Source organism: Poecilia reticulata, linkage group LG15 (assembly GCF_000633615.1).
Source record: "Poecilia reticulata strain Guanapo linkage group LG15, Guppy_female_1.0+MT, whole genome shotgun sequence".
In the NCBI taxonomy this organism is placed as follows: Eukaryota; Metazoa; Chordata; class Actinopteri; order Cyprinodontiformes; family Poeciliidae; genus Poecilia; species Poecilia reticulata.
The window spans coordinates 15,052,254-15,066,764 of NC_024345.1; the positions used below are offsets into that span (position 1 = coordinate 15,052,254).

Below are 14,511 nucleotides of genomic sequence, written 5' to 3' on the forward strand. Positions count from 1 at the left end.
TTAATTCTTTAACTTTTTACATATAAAGATTTTCCTGAAAAATAAATGGTTTGTCGGACAACCGACTGCTTACTCTCAATATAAAAATAGAAAGAATAAAGTGCAAAGAAGAGAAGCAGCAGTGATTCCTTCTGTAGGATGGAGAGAGCCAAGCCTCCTTGTTAGAGTGGAATTATTCCACCCTGCCATTAAAATGAGCTTATCTCCACACTAAATCACCACCTCCACACAGTGCAACTGTCTCTTTAACTAGCAACCCACCATTCAGAAACCAAACTCTGAGAACGAGTGGCAAAATCCCTTTAAAATACAGATGGAGAGGACTGAAAAGTGTTAGCCAAATCAGAATAGAAGCAAATTGCAGAAGCCGCCTGCAGTCAATCACAGGAATGTTGGGTCTGGACATTGTGGAATATTCCACCGAGTTTATTTGTGTGACCTTTATCTGACCTCACATTCCTTTTGTTTGTGACAAACCCCCCTTGAAAACACCATCAAAGTCTGGGACTATGTTACCACCTCTTTACAGTTCGTCTCTTTTATTTACTAAATACCACCAGTATGAAGTCGTCTTTCTGAAATCTTCCTCATTAAAAAGTTTGTTAATGTTGTCGGCAGAAAAGACAAAGCATCTGATGCCAAGAGCGGAGACAATCAGCCAACAAAAACGGGAATGAAAAAGCCAAGGTCTCCGCCTAATTACGCCTCTCTTTCATCTTTTCACTTATTCCGATTTCATTTACACTGAAGTCTTTACAGTTTAATTGCATACTTTATAATGAAGACGCTAACAGCAGCCTGATGAAGATGAGTCAAGGTTAACTGCTCACTGGCTTTCTGTTAAAGACTCCCCCCCCACAACCACACTCATATGGAGCTTCACTGGAGAAAACGACAGACTCCAGAATTATTATTTTTTTAATTACATGAATGAAAAAATAAAATGAATCAATCAATCAATTTTAGGTTATTCTTTTAACCCAAATGGTGGAGTTAGACATTGAGCAATTTCCACCAATCAATTAAACAAAAGGATGTGTGGGTTCATTCTGTTAAAGAGACCACCGTTTTGCATAAAATGACCTAATCTGATTTCACTTTTTTTTTAAAATGGTGGACGACATTTCAAAGTCATCGCTGTGTCTTTTTGAGATGCCAGTCACTCACTTGAAATAAAGCGACTTCTCCTGGTCCAGATAAGGTACAAGAGGACGCCGTAATACATTCATATTAAATAAGTATGACATGCGTATTCTGCTGTGCTCCCCCCCTTGTGCCTGTTCTCTGTCTCACTTAGCAGAGCAGCAAAGAAGGAGCTACTGTGTGCATATAAAGCAGATCAATAGATTCAGTTTGTTCATAAGTGTCATAACTCTGGTAAAGAAAGAGAAACTAGCTCACATAAGAAATTTCAGCTGTAGAGTTGTAAACAACACATGTCCCTTTCTTTGTTTAGTGTTTATTTTTACAGTACTTAAAGTAGCGTGCTTGGCTTGAGATAACAGCTGGACTTTTAGTCAACAAAACAACTTGAGTTTAAGTAACATTTGAAACATACAATCACATTTCCATTGACAGTATTGTAGGTCACGTTTGTTGTTGGTTGCAATGTTAGCCGTTGCTAGAATTATATCCAATTTGTATTTAGTGTATCATGTGTATCATGAAACATAAACTCGAAAGCTCGTGAAAAACAACAACTAGCTTTTTTGTGCTTTGAAATGAATTCTGCCACAGACAAGATCAATAAGCCGTAACGGTTATGAATAATACATTTCTTACAATCTGCATAAGCCATTTCTCATAACTGCATAGTGTTTCTGGTTGTATATTTGACCTTACTGTACAATCTTTTTATTATTATTATTGCTTATCTTTATGTGTATCTCTGTGCTTCCGTTTGGCTGTCACTGTGCTGACGATACACCCGAAGGATAGAAAGGATCATTAAATTTTTTTATTTTTTTACACCAAAGTGGGATAAAGTCAAGGTTCCATTATCATTATCTTCCAAGTCTTTACATGCAGTTTGACCATAAAACTCCAGTTTTTTTTAAACCTGACATCTACAGCTGGTAACAGCCTGGCTACAGCTTGAAAATGTTTCAACACTCCAGAGCTATGGACAAAAACACAATGCTGCTGCACTGTGAAACAGAAAGCTTATTAGAAACATGCTACATTGGTCCCCGAGGGCTTATCCTCCTGAACTGAAGGGATGTTTGTTGCTGCTGCGCATTGAAACACTCGACAACAACTCAAACATGAGTGTTTCTGTCTTTAGCAGCCTCTACAGGGAAGTTAGGTGGTAGTTACACAACTGTGGTGAATTGTAAAATATGTAAATGGTACCATGGCTCCACTGTGGATTGAACAATGTATTTGCTTGCTTAGCTCACTCATTCTACGACAGAATGTCAAGGTATCTTTGGTAAAAAAAAACAAAAAAACTAAACATTATAGGCAACTAAAATATGTGTTAAGATCAAAATGTTTAATATAAAGTTGAGCACATCTGTTCTTCCAAAAAAAAAAAGAAAAAAAAAAAAGAAAAACCCTTGTTTTTAAACGTTGTTAAGAGCCATTAGGACACTTATCTAAATAAACACGGATGAATACTAAAAACATACTTATGAATATTTTGGGCTTTATTCTCTATACTGTTAATCTAATATCAAGTAAACTCCAAACTTAGTAATAAAAATATTAGTAGAACAACAAAATGTTTCACGAGATCCGCCCAAAACTAATCTTTTAAATTCTTATCTACTGTTTTGCGAGAAAAAATATCTCTGCAGGTCATCTGAAGCTCCTTTTCACCGTACACCAACGTGCTCTCACCAGCTCCTTTAACAGCAATAACAATACACCAAATTTTCATAGCGCTTTTCGGGACACTAGGATATGCTTCCTTAACAGAGCGACTCTGTAACAAGTGCTCTGTTCGTTTGTCCAGCAGTGACATCAGGACTTAAGCCGGAGCTCCCAGGAAGCTCCGTTTCTTAGAAGCTGAGGAGTTTTAATTGAGTAATGCCCGGTAATGACACATGGGACATATGGGTCCTCCACACTCAAGCTGTATTTAACGTTGTGCAGCTGACTGATAGATAGCGGGAGCTCTGGCGCGTTCTCACCTCAACTCGACCGCTCCTCCTGGGAGCAGCCGGGAGAGACGCAGAAAGCGAGCCAGGCCCATTAACTAATGACAGAGTGGTAGTACAAGACCTTTTTTACAAGGGAACCCAAATGCTAATTACTATGAACTGTGAGGGTGCTGAGCGTGCACAAGCATATGCGGATGTGTTGGGGATTTGCTTTTTCTGTGCAAATATTTTGTCGAAGAAATCACAGCCCCCCGGATGTATTTAAAATGTGCCTGTTCTAACATAAAGCTGCTCAATTGGTAATCTCACTTCCTTAATGAGCATCTATTGTGTTTTAAAAATAAAGATGTTGATCTGCTACATAATCAAACACACACACATGCACGCATACATACATACACCAACACTACGCTGATGCAGAAGCAGCAACAGAAAAGTGTTAATAACTTGCATATTTCCCAGATGTAAACTGATGCGTAAAGCCTGATGAAATTCTACAAAAAAAACTAGTTTTAGAAAATGAAATCCAATTTATGTCAATTTCTCTCAAACATTTATGACTAACTTCAGTGTGTTATATTCTCTTCCATGTAACCAAGCAGGAGGTGTTGTCATTTACTCCACAATTAGAAGAACTTAATCATGAAATATGGCTTAATCTTGAGATAATCAACAACAATAAAACACGGTGCTGCAATCACTGGTTTGCCACTTGATTTCTACAGCAGTGAGTTCATCAGCATGAAGAAATTTTATTATCAATCTTATAATAAAGGCTAAAAATAACGCAGACTACTGGTACTGAAGCATGACAGTTTCAAATGGTTCAGTTTTGGTCCTTTTAATGAGACGGTGTCGTCGTTTTTCTCTGGGGTTTTGGAGCAATGTAGCAATTCCCTTCTCCCACTTGTTGCAGGTGCACTTCTGGTCAGCTGGCATAAACATAAGGCCACTACTTTCTTTGCATATCAGATAAATTTGCCTGTTTGAAAATGTTTCCAGGTTGTTTCAAATTTCCCCATAAACAACAAGAGGAAAACAGAATTTAAAAAAAAGGTGGTGTGGCGTTGAAAGTAAAACAGAACAAACCACCACTATTCTTTAGGGTAATGTGGAAACTGGAATTGCTGCCTGAGGTTCAGTTGCCGTCACACTTGAGGAAATGAATTTGGAAAAGCACTAAATTCTGTCATGTGCAAGTGTTTTTGTGCTCCATTTTGAAATTATGAATTTGGGTTGTCCAAGTCCAACTTGGAACTTGCCATGTTTAATCGTGCAGGACTAGGCATATTGGTTTTGCCTTTTCATCAACAGTCTCATTTTAATTTTATTAAATTACCCTTCAGGAATTAAACTTGAATGCTTTACGGGAGCACCCGTGTTGTCATTTAATTATTAGCAGAATTAATCAGAAAGTAGGTCGTGGCATCTGTATGACTTTCAGCTTCCAGCATGAAACATGCTGGTGTAAGTGAAGCGTTTGCATGGACTAGGCTGACATGAAGGAATGTTGTTAGCGAGATATTTTGATTTTGCAGCCTTGGTGAATATATGGAGCTCACATGAACTGTGAAAGGTGTGACTGTTATGTAGCTACATTTATCCAAGCAACAAGTGGTGCAAGCTCTGCCTGAGATGACAGCCTGACTAATTAGCCAGCTAGTATAGGGATGCTATCTGTACAAAGAGCAAAATGTCAAAAAAAGGTGTAATAATCTGCACATTTGAAAACTACTATTAGACAGGGTGGGCCACAAGTTTCCATACATAGAAAAATGTAAAATGTATATTTCTTTTATATTTCAGATATCCAAGAAGATGCGTTTGACAAAAGAGCAAATAATTGAAAACATCTGGGAAGCGGTCGCATGGTTGCACGAAACTTTAACAGAAAACATGGAACAAGCGTCACACACGACACTGTGGCAAAACTTATTTGCAAGTTTCAGAAAACTGGAAATGTTGCAGATCAACCACGAAGTGGTCCAAGGCGTACAGCGATTACAGAGTCCCACAAAAATAAAAATGGTTGTCCAATATAAAATGTTAATTGTTTTCTATGTATGGAAACTTATGGCCCACCCTGTATTTAGCAGGTGCTTGTTCTTTATTTTGCATTGCATGATTATGTATTGAAATTGAAACAAATATCCTAGAAAGCTCTAGCATAGCTCTAGTGATTATGTAATTTCAGCATCAGTAGTTTTTTTTTTATTACATTATTTATTACTTTTTAAAAATTTTTTGTATAAATACCAAACTGCCGTGTTTTCCGCACTATAAGGTGCACCTTCAATGAATGGCCTATTTTAAAACCTTTTCATATATAAGGCGCACCGCATTATAAGGCGCATAGAATAGACGCTACAGTAGAGGCTGGAGTTACGTTATGCATCCACTAGATGGAGATGCACTAAACGGAATGTCAACAAAACAGTCCGACTCGGGTCAGCGAGGAGAGCCTTCCGCGACTGGGCCGGGGGGTGGCCAGATGATGGTCACCCTTCTCCGTTCGCGCACAGTATGTTCGTGGAGAACGTGGTGCTAAATGACCTGCAGATGACTTGATTCTAGGCGGTTGGTAGGTAGATAGGTCAGTCAAACTTTATTAACAAACTAGTGTTCTGACAATTATCCCAGCATGCACCGCGCGCTTCTTCTTTTACGGGTGAAAATTAAGTCGGCGGCTGCTTACCGTATTGCTAGACCTGCTGTGGCTCAATATTGGTCCATATATAAGGCGCACCGGAATATTAGGCGCACTGTTGGCTTTTGAGGAAATTGAAGGTTTTTAGGTACGCCTTACAGTGCGGAAAATACGATATAGTTTTTGCCTATATATAGCCAATAGGAACATGATAAAATCTTGATTATGATAACATATGTTACAGTATGCATCCTTCAAAATACAGCATTTACCAGAATGATACACTTAAAACTAAAAACAGTAACTAAACACTTCAACTAAGTTAAATGAATCTAAGATAAAAGAAAAGACTGTTTGAGTCACAAGTCATAAGACATCAACAGTATGAGTTCAGCTATTCAGAATGTTTTAAAGCTGAATGGGACCCAATGTCTGTAAAGCAGGCACTGGCGAATTTGAAGCACAGCTCCGAAGGTTAAATGAAAAAATTGAACATCATGAATTCAAGTCTACATCAGCTTTGTCATAGGTTCTTTTTTGCAAATACATAAATGAAGGAATTACTAAATGAAAAAATTACATTTTCTGAGCGAGAAACAAAGCAGCACTAGACAAAGAAGCCTTCTGAGACAATGCGTGGGATGATAAAGCAGCGATTCATGATAGATATTAAAAAGCAAAACTCCGTAAAACACCGGCAGGTAGGCCTGTACTGTGTGGGCACACGATATTATGCAGAGGAAGAATATGGAGGGGGGAAAGGGGGGCGGGTAAAATAAATCCTTTGAATTATAAATAAAAAAAAGAATAAAGTCATGCTTTTTGCTGAAGTGTAATGGAAGCCATTTATGTAGTCGATGATATCCCCCTTCCTGCCCCCTCTCTGTAAAAGCCAACTTCTTTTAAGAGAGAAGCATATCAAATGGGCTTTAGTCTCAACAGCTCGGAGGCGGAACATCCTAAACATGCCCTGCAGAGAGACAGCTCTGTCAGAAATCATACTTAGCCAAACCTAGTTCACAGTCAGAATATTTCAAATCTAAAGCTCCTGCTACAGACAGGCTATTTTGAGAATTTGTTTTTCCCCAACAGTTTTCTGTCCTGCTTTTTGAGAATTTGAACTGAAAAAGAAAAAAATAGAGTTGTTTTCAAATCTGACTAATTTTGACAGTATCCCCTCCACAGCCTCTGGTGGTGCACCAGATCTGAGACCAGACAGTGGGCAGGAGATGATGAATGAAAAGACTGAGAACAAGTGGAGATGAAGGGAAGTGGGCAGATTCCCGCCTCCCCGGCGATGCGTGTGTGTGGTTTCACAAAAGCCAAATAAAAGATGCTGCAGCCCAGAAGGGAGGGTATAGCTCTACCTGAATCACTCTGACATCTCCTGCAGGTGCTGGTTTCTGTGGGGTTCAAATTACAGATTTTTAAATTGGGTCAATGGTAGTAGAAGAAGAAGAAGAAGAAGAAGAAGAAGAAGAAGAAGCATAGACACCAAACAATAATGCAGTGTGATCTGACCAGAAAGCGAAATCAGGGCTATTTTAGTCACATTTAGCCACTAAATGAAAAAAATATTTGTTTATTTTCTTCTTATGGTATACTGGTTTACTGAGACCTATGCTGACACTCCATGTGAAGATGTGTACATTTTTTTTTTAGGAGATTTCGAAAAGTACTTGCAATGAGTTATCTATCTTCAAGATGTTTGCTGTAAAAGAGAAAAGTACAAGAATCAAAGTTACTTTTTGTTTTTTGTTTTTTTCAATTTAAGGCATATCAGAATCCAAAAATACATCTAGATCAGAAAAAAATATGAAGAGAATATCAACTTTTGGTCAAGGTCGACCAGCTTTTATATGACCAAAGCAACCAGCGCTTCAGTCACAACTTACCAAAAAAAAAAATCACTACAAACAATCTGAGCTGATTTCACTGGTTCGTCTGGGGAAATTGAAGAAAAAAATACCTCCCAAAACAAAACATCAGAAACAGGCTGCGATAGAAAACTGGCAAAATCATAGAAAACAGAGAATGGTGATGTTGAGAGATGGAAGGAGCTTGCAGAACTGTAGCAGTTCCTACAAGTCAAGGATTTGCAACAAAGTTTTAAACTTTAATTTTCTTAGTTTCATTTATGTTCTATGATGTCAATCTCCTAAGTAAGGCTGCATAGTGACATAAACATTCCGTAGTGACTTTACCTAGGTAAGTCACTACCAACAAAATACCTAACCCCTAAACTTTCCAGGGATTTTATACAATATGTGAATAGCATGGGCTCATTTTCTATTCAGCATCCCTCAATCAACACTTTGTGGAATCACCTTTTTCTACCATGTATTAGGAGCTTTTAGGGCTATTTTTCTATTTTAAGCCTAAAATAAAAGTGAACATCAATTTTCAAATCATATTTTAAGTGATCAAACAGGTTAACGTCTAAGTTTGAGTGGCTCATTACAACACACTTTAGCTGTTGCAGCTGTCGGGGTGTTGTTTGTCCTGCTGGAAGGCAAGCCTTCACCACTGGAAATCTTTTCCATCAGGTTTTCTTCAAGGATCGTCCTGACCTTAGCCGAGTTCATTGTCTTATAAAGTCTGACCAGCTTCCCGGTCCCTGCTGAGGGAAAACGCACTCAATCAATGACACTGCCACCACCATCTTTCAGTGAAGGGATTTAATGCTCATGACTATGTGGTTTGTTCCTCCACACAGTTTTTTCATGTAAGTGGAAAGGTTCAATTATTGTCTCATCTGAACTGAGCATCACTTTCACCCATGTGGGCTGCAAAAAACTGGAAACATAGTCTCTCATTATGGCCTTCTTCGTGCCAATTCGTCCACGAAGGCCAGGTTTGAAGAAACCACAACTAATAATGGTTCTGTCAACAGATTTTCCCACCTAAGCTTTGGATCTTAAGCTGCCCCTTGGCTGCTTAGAGTTAGCTTCTCTTCCTCTAGGCTGCTCTTATGATTAATGCTCTCCTTGCCCGATATGTCAGTTTAGGTGGAGGCCCATGTGTTGTAGGTTTTGCAGTTACCCCATACTGGTTCCATTTTTAGATAGTGGATAATAGTGCTTCATGAGATTTATAAAGCTTTTATGACTTACGCCAGCTTTAAGCCTTTCCACGATTGTATCCCTGTCCCTGATCATTTTCTTTTAATGATTTAATGGTTTGTCCATTGCTGTTCTCCAAGAAACCGCTGAGGCCTACACAGAATTGCTGCATTTATATCTGAATTCAATTTGTTACGTTAGACTTTATTTAGGAGAATCAGAGTAAAAGGGTTTGACTATTTCCACAAGACACTGTATGTCTTAAGCCCATGCATTATGACTTTAACCTTACAGGCATGACAGACATAATGGGATGTGAAATTCAGGTGACCGGAGTTGCAGTGTCAGAGGTTTGATGACCGTCCTGCTCAGCCTTTTACATCTGTACGTGACATTTCACAATCCCAGCTATCATCACAGCAGCCCCCACGCTCACATCGATGAGAAAACAGAACACATCCAACTCAAAAAATTGTTAAAAATCCAGCTAATGATCAGCTGTGAGGACACAAGCATGCATGCTAAGATAGAAAAAAAAAATAAGTAAGCAAACCTAAGTGTGCATTAATGAGTAAACAAACAAATTCAACGTCTGGGCTTTGTGGAGATGAGCTTATGCGGAAAGGCGCCTCTCGCTGGCTGCGAGGAACATCAGAGAACAGCGGGCTGTGAATGAACTGCTCTTATCAGCCACGTGCAGTTCCCCACCACTGGAGGGGAACTAGTAAATATCACATGCTTAATTATAACCAGACAGCTACTTGTCTCAGTTTTCACAATGATGCTTTCATCTCGCTCTGGTGCTGCTTCAATGAAGGCGTGAGGGTGAAAAAAAGAAAGAGAGAGAGAGAGAGAGAGAGAGAGAGAGAGAGAGAGAGAGAGAGAAAGTGAGAAGGGTTCTGAGATTTCTTTTCATTCTTTAAAAATATCAGTTGAAAATTAGGAAGTTTTCAACATTTCTTAAAAGAGATCTGCTGACTATATGAATCAATCCTGCTGCGTAGCCAGGACCCGTCTGCGAGCTCCTCCCTCGCCGTTATCAATGCGAGCCATCAGCTTGCACTACTACACATTCCTTCCCCAACTGTCAGGCTCATGTAGCACAACTTAATATGGCCACTTGCTGTTAGTGGGAAGAAGGAGGCGGCTGCCAGGCACGACAATGATTCACAGAAGAAAAAAAAAAAAAAAAGCAGAAACAAGCTGCAAAAACAAACGTAGGCGCGCTCACACACTCCAACGCCAAATGTCACCAATGAGTCACTAAACAGTCTGATGGGAAGTGCTCAGCGAGCTGTCAGAGGAGGTCACTACGGTGCGTGGAGTCAGTGATACGAACAAAGCGTTGAAGGGAAAGAGGAAGGTTGAAGAGTTTGTAGTGTGTGGCTGTCAGCTTCAGGATGCAAATGGTTTCAGTGGTTTTTCAGCCTGTGCAGGCTAACAGGAAGTTAGCTGGCTCAGCTCGCTGGAAGCGCCGACGAGTTATCGCGTTTGCTTCATGGGTCAGCTGAAAGAGTGAGGTGTTGGACGTGGGAGACGTTTGACTAATTAAGTTGTCAGTTTTAAGGTTAAACACTGATTGAGAAGCTCGCAGAGAGCCATTTTGGTTTTTATAGCCCCAATGCCCTTTTACGCATTCAAACTGTTTTCCTCCATGAAACACACGCAATAAGGATTCCATCAGAACTATAGAGCTCAAATGGAAAGCATGGCCCATTTTAAGGCTTCGATATTGGTAATGAGCGCGGACGAGCTCTGGCTTCTAGCAGAATGGTGATTTTTAAAAAAGAATCCACTTCATCTTCATCTTCTCCAGACAGAAATAAAACAAAGTGTAAAGCCTGCACTCTTAACGCCAACATGCTCATTAAGGTTTCATAAATTGGAAGTAGTTATTGAGGTAGGGGCTTCATCATTTACATCAATACATCAGTCTCACAATCAACCTCATTATATATCAAATATCTGTCTGAAGGATGAATTCTTTCAGTCCAAATGAAAGAATACATCACGCATTTAAAGAAGTTGAGAAAAAACTAAGCGTAAACAAGATTCTTAATTATTTAATTGAGTAAAAAGAAAGATAAAAGCAAATTTATAAAAGCAAATATGCCAACACTCTACAACCTAATATTTCAAATATAAGGTAAATTTTTCTAAAAACAAACTTTAATGTTTAGAATTTTTTCAACGCTAATTGAAGTCTAGCTCTAAAGTTTCATCTCAGGAATTAAAAAAAAGGATCTGGAGACAAATGTTGAGATCTAACAAACAATCTTGGTGTAAGAGGGACAAAAATAGAAATCGGACGTTTATAAAGCATCTTTGATCAGCATCAGCATCAGTTTCAACGTCAGATTGGCCAACGCCAATGATTGAACGGGAAAAAGACGTGCCAGTGTGAGTCAGACTCGCATTTCTGCCATCTCGGTCTCTCACAGGTCACTCAGAGACGATAAGTGGTACTTTGTTTCCTGGCTCAGTTAATTGGATGTTGGGTTGGTTTCTCTCTTTGGGTTTGAAATTTGACGACATGAAGGAAAATATTGTACAACTCAAAAATCTAAGGAATGAGGTGACATGTATGTTGCCAAAACTACAAACGTATAAAAACAGAAACGTTTATTCAAGCAAAATCAAAACAAACTGATCAGGGCTTTTAGGCATGGAAAAAAAAACAAATCTGGTTCTAGTTGTCTGTGTTTGTCATGACTGAGTTATAACACTGCTCCGCTCAGCAGACAGAGCTTTGAGGAAGGAGTCATCACAGGGCTCTAATTAACCAATTGGAAATAGACTTGGGATAATCCAAAGAGATTCATTATGTTAGATGTGAAAAAGACGTTTTTATTTGTGGCGTAAATAAAAACTCTTGACTGAAGCTGTGTTGAGATTCAAGGGATGCTGGAATAAAGAGACAAGTTCATATTTGGATATTAACAAATTAAAACATGTTTTAAGGTTAACTTATTATTTACAATTAACTGATTATTGTCTGGATTAAAGCCTTCTGAACTTTTCAATTAGCTTTTCATAACAATTCATTTGAGAAATCGCAATAGGTATTGACAGCTGGGCTACATGTCATCAGGAAAACCAACAACATGTGAATATCACTGCAAGTTCCAATGACAACAGAGGCAAGAGATAAACACATTTTTACTGAAAGCATACATAACCTGTGTGGAATAATATATTTTTTAAGATAAATCTAAATGTCTGGCAAGATCATTTGAAAGTAAATGGTTGTTGCTCAGGCATGTGTTGAGACTGATTTATAAATCTGCCAAGCTTTCATCTGCCTAGTTCCCAGTGCCAGAAATTAAGCAGCATTCTGAACCATGAGTGCATGCTTGCACAAAGACAAAAAACCCACACATAATAACCAGAGGGCAGAACAGCATGTAGGTCAACCTGTGGTCAGCTGATCTGGACTGATCCTGTCTCTGTGTGAGTGAGTGGCCAGTGCTTTTGAACCAAAGTAACACCAACACACGTCTCTCTCTCTCTCTCTCGGGAAGGATTTTCAAGTCTAAAACGAGCACTTCTGCTTTTTGACCGGTCAAGAGAAAACCAAACTGGTTCTGCTTCATTTACGACTCATTTTCAACGCAAACAAAACTTAGCCTTAAACCAGCCGTCCGACCCACCCCCCACGCTCACCTTTGATCCTGCCTCGTCTGTGAGGACACACGCAAAGAAAACAACGCACTCTCACACTTACCGAAAGCTGAGCAACGCTGCACATCTCATCTGATTTCCTCCATAGTGCAGAGGAAAAGGCTCAATTGTCACAGATGCTGGCGATCCCGCAGAGGCCAGTGGCAACTCTCGAAGCTTTCGCTGCTTTCAAGTCTCCTGCCAGCACCTTCTCACTCTCCCCCCTCGCACATATCCTTTACTCTGTTCTCTCTCTTTCTTTCTCTATTTCTTACTTCCCCCCTCTCCTCCTCCTCCTCCTCCTCCTTCTTCTATCTATCTTTTTTTTCTCCACCCTTGCTCTCTGATCCGTCTCTTCCCCTTGTCCGGCGTCTGCACAATATACATCAATTATTCAGAAGCAGTCTCCCAGTTTCTTCAACTTATCCAATCAGAGTGAGGCTCAGCGCTAATGGGCTCCTGCTGTACCTGCTACCGGCTCCAACACACTCTCGAGACATTGGGTTGGGGGGGAGGAAGAGTGGGAAGGACGGAGGGAGGGAAGGAATAGAGAGGAAAAAAAAAACAAGACAGAGGGAGCAGTGGAGACAGTCGAGGAGGAGCAGAGGATGAGAGGAAGTGATAAAGACAGCAAGCCAACGCAGACAAACAGGAGAAGAGATTAAGGAGCCAAGATGTTCGAGTGCTTCTCACCTTTGTCGTAATGGATGTGTTCAGTCTAGCTCTCCATTTCCTTGTTTTTTTAAAAGAGTGTGCAGGGAAGCACGCATGCATAACACAACCTCTGCAACTGCCATTTGTCAAAGAAGGGCAAAGAACATCAGAATGAAAAAAAACAAAAAAACCTTGCAAGCTCAGTTTGCAAACTTGCATAAAAGGGCGGAGTTTATTTTGTGATGCGGGCTGGCTGGGAGGCAAAGCGCAAGAGAGGAAGTGGAAGAGGAAGAAAAATCAATCTATTTAGAGGCAGACAAGTAGTAATTTATTTGTCTTATCAGAAAGAAAGAGGGGGGATAGGGGGGTCCCTGCCTGGAGGACAATATAATCTGATCATGTCCCCCTTTGTCTTCATCAGTGGATCTAACAAGCACATCAGAAGTGAGCAGAATGTCTGAGGGAAAACGAGGAGAAGCAGGTCAATGAATTGGAGTTCAACCCGACAAGAAGAAACAGCCGAGCTGTCACCTAAATGCAGAGAAGCAGGCTGAGAAAGAGAGAGAGAAAGAGAGGAGGAGAGGAGAAGGAGAGGGGGTTGGGGGAAATGAAGTGGCCTCGTGACAGCAGAGGGAAGTTTTCGTTTGTGTGGCTTTTTGTGCAGAACACTCTGTCATCAATGGTTTTCACAAATACTCCACGCTGCACTGAAAAACACCCACAAACATAGAAATATAACTTTACAGGGTGTGTCAAATGCCCCCTCTGCCCCCCCCGCCCCCCCACCCGTGGGGGTGAAGGGGCAGAGCTGGGGCGGGGGAGTTTAGTCCTGAGGTGTGGGTGCCGAATCAGTCAAGCAAGAACAAAAAGAGGATTTAAATGATTTGCTCATCCGGTTTTGTACGAGAACAAAGTCCTCTGTGTTTGGATTACGAAGTGCAGGCGCAGCTTGGGATTCAGGCGGAGAAACGAATTTGCATGCAATTGTGCAAACCGAACCAATTAGGCAGAAAGTGACGGGAGGACCTGATCAGCTCTAAAGCGTCCTCCTCCCAACCACGCGGGCTTCACTTCTGTAAACTCCAGAGAAAAAGTTCTGAAGGTGGATTTGGGATTGCGAAGGGGTTTCATCATCTGAAGCGCAACCGCTAGAGAGTGTCAGAGGAGAGGCCCGCATGCTAAAAATAACTCCCGTTTCTTCTTAATAATTCAGCGCACTGCTCTTACTCAGCAGTAATTAAATATAAAAGTCTGTAGGGTTGATTGGGTCAGTGATAAAGGATCTATATCCTTAATCATTCAGGGAGAAGATGATCAAAATGGATATACTCCCTCCAGAAAAGTTTTCTTCAATATATTTTTGGGATGTGTTATGATGGACCAA

The 14,511-nt window shown here is 40.2% G+C and overlaps 1 protein-coding gene across 7 annotated transcripts in view; it reads right to left on the reverse strand.

The window, feature by feature from the left end:
- zmiz1a (zinc finger, MIZ-type containing 1a) overlaps window positions 1–14,511 on the reverse strand; it is a 124,796-nt gene that overhangs the window by 13,517 nt on the left and 96,768 nt on the right. For 4 of the 7 annotated variants that reach the window (XM_008429483.2, XM_008429481.2, XM_008429478.2 and 1 more), the window contains one exon: window positions 7,119–7,154. The exons of 1 other annotated variant lie outside the window; for it this stretch is intronic. In XM_008429483.2, coding sequence (XP_008427705.1) covers window positions 7,119–7,154 — 36 coding nt within the window. Of the gene's footprint in view, window positions 1–7,118; window positions 7,155–12,537; window positions 13,098–13,166; window positions 13,348–14,511 lie in introns of those variants that run through there. 2 more of the 7 variants (XM_008429485.2, XM_008429484.2) reach the window with 2 other exon arrangements.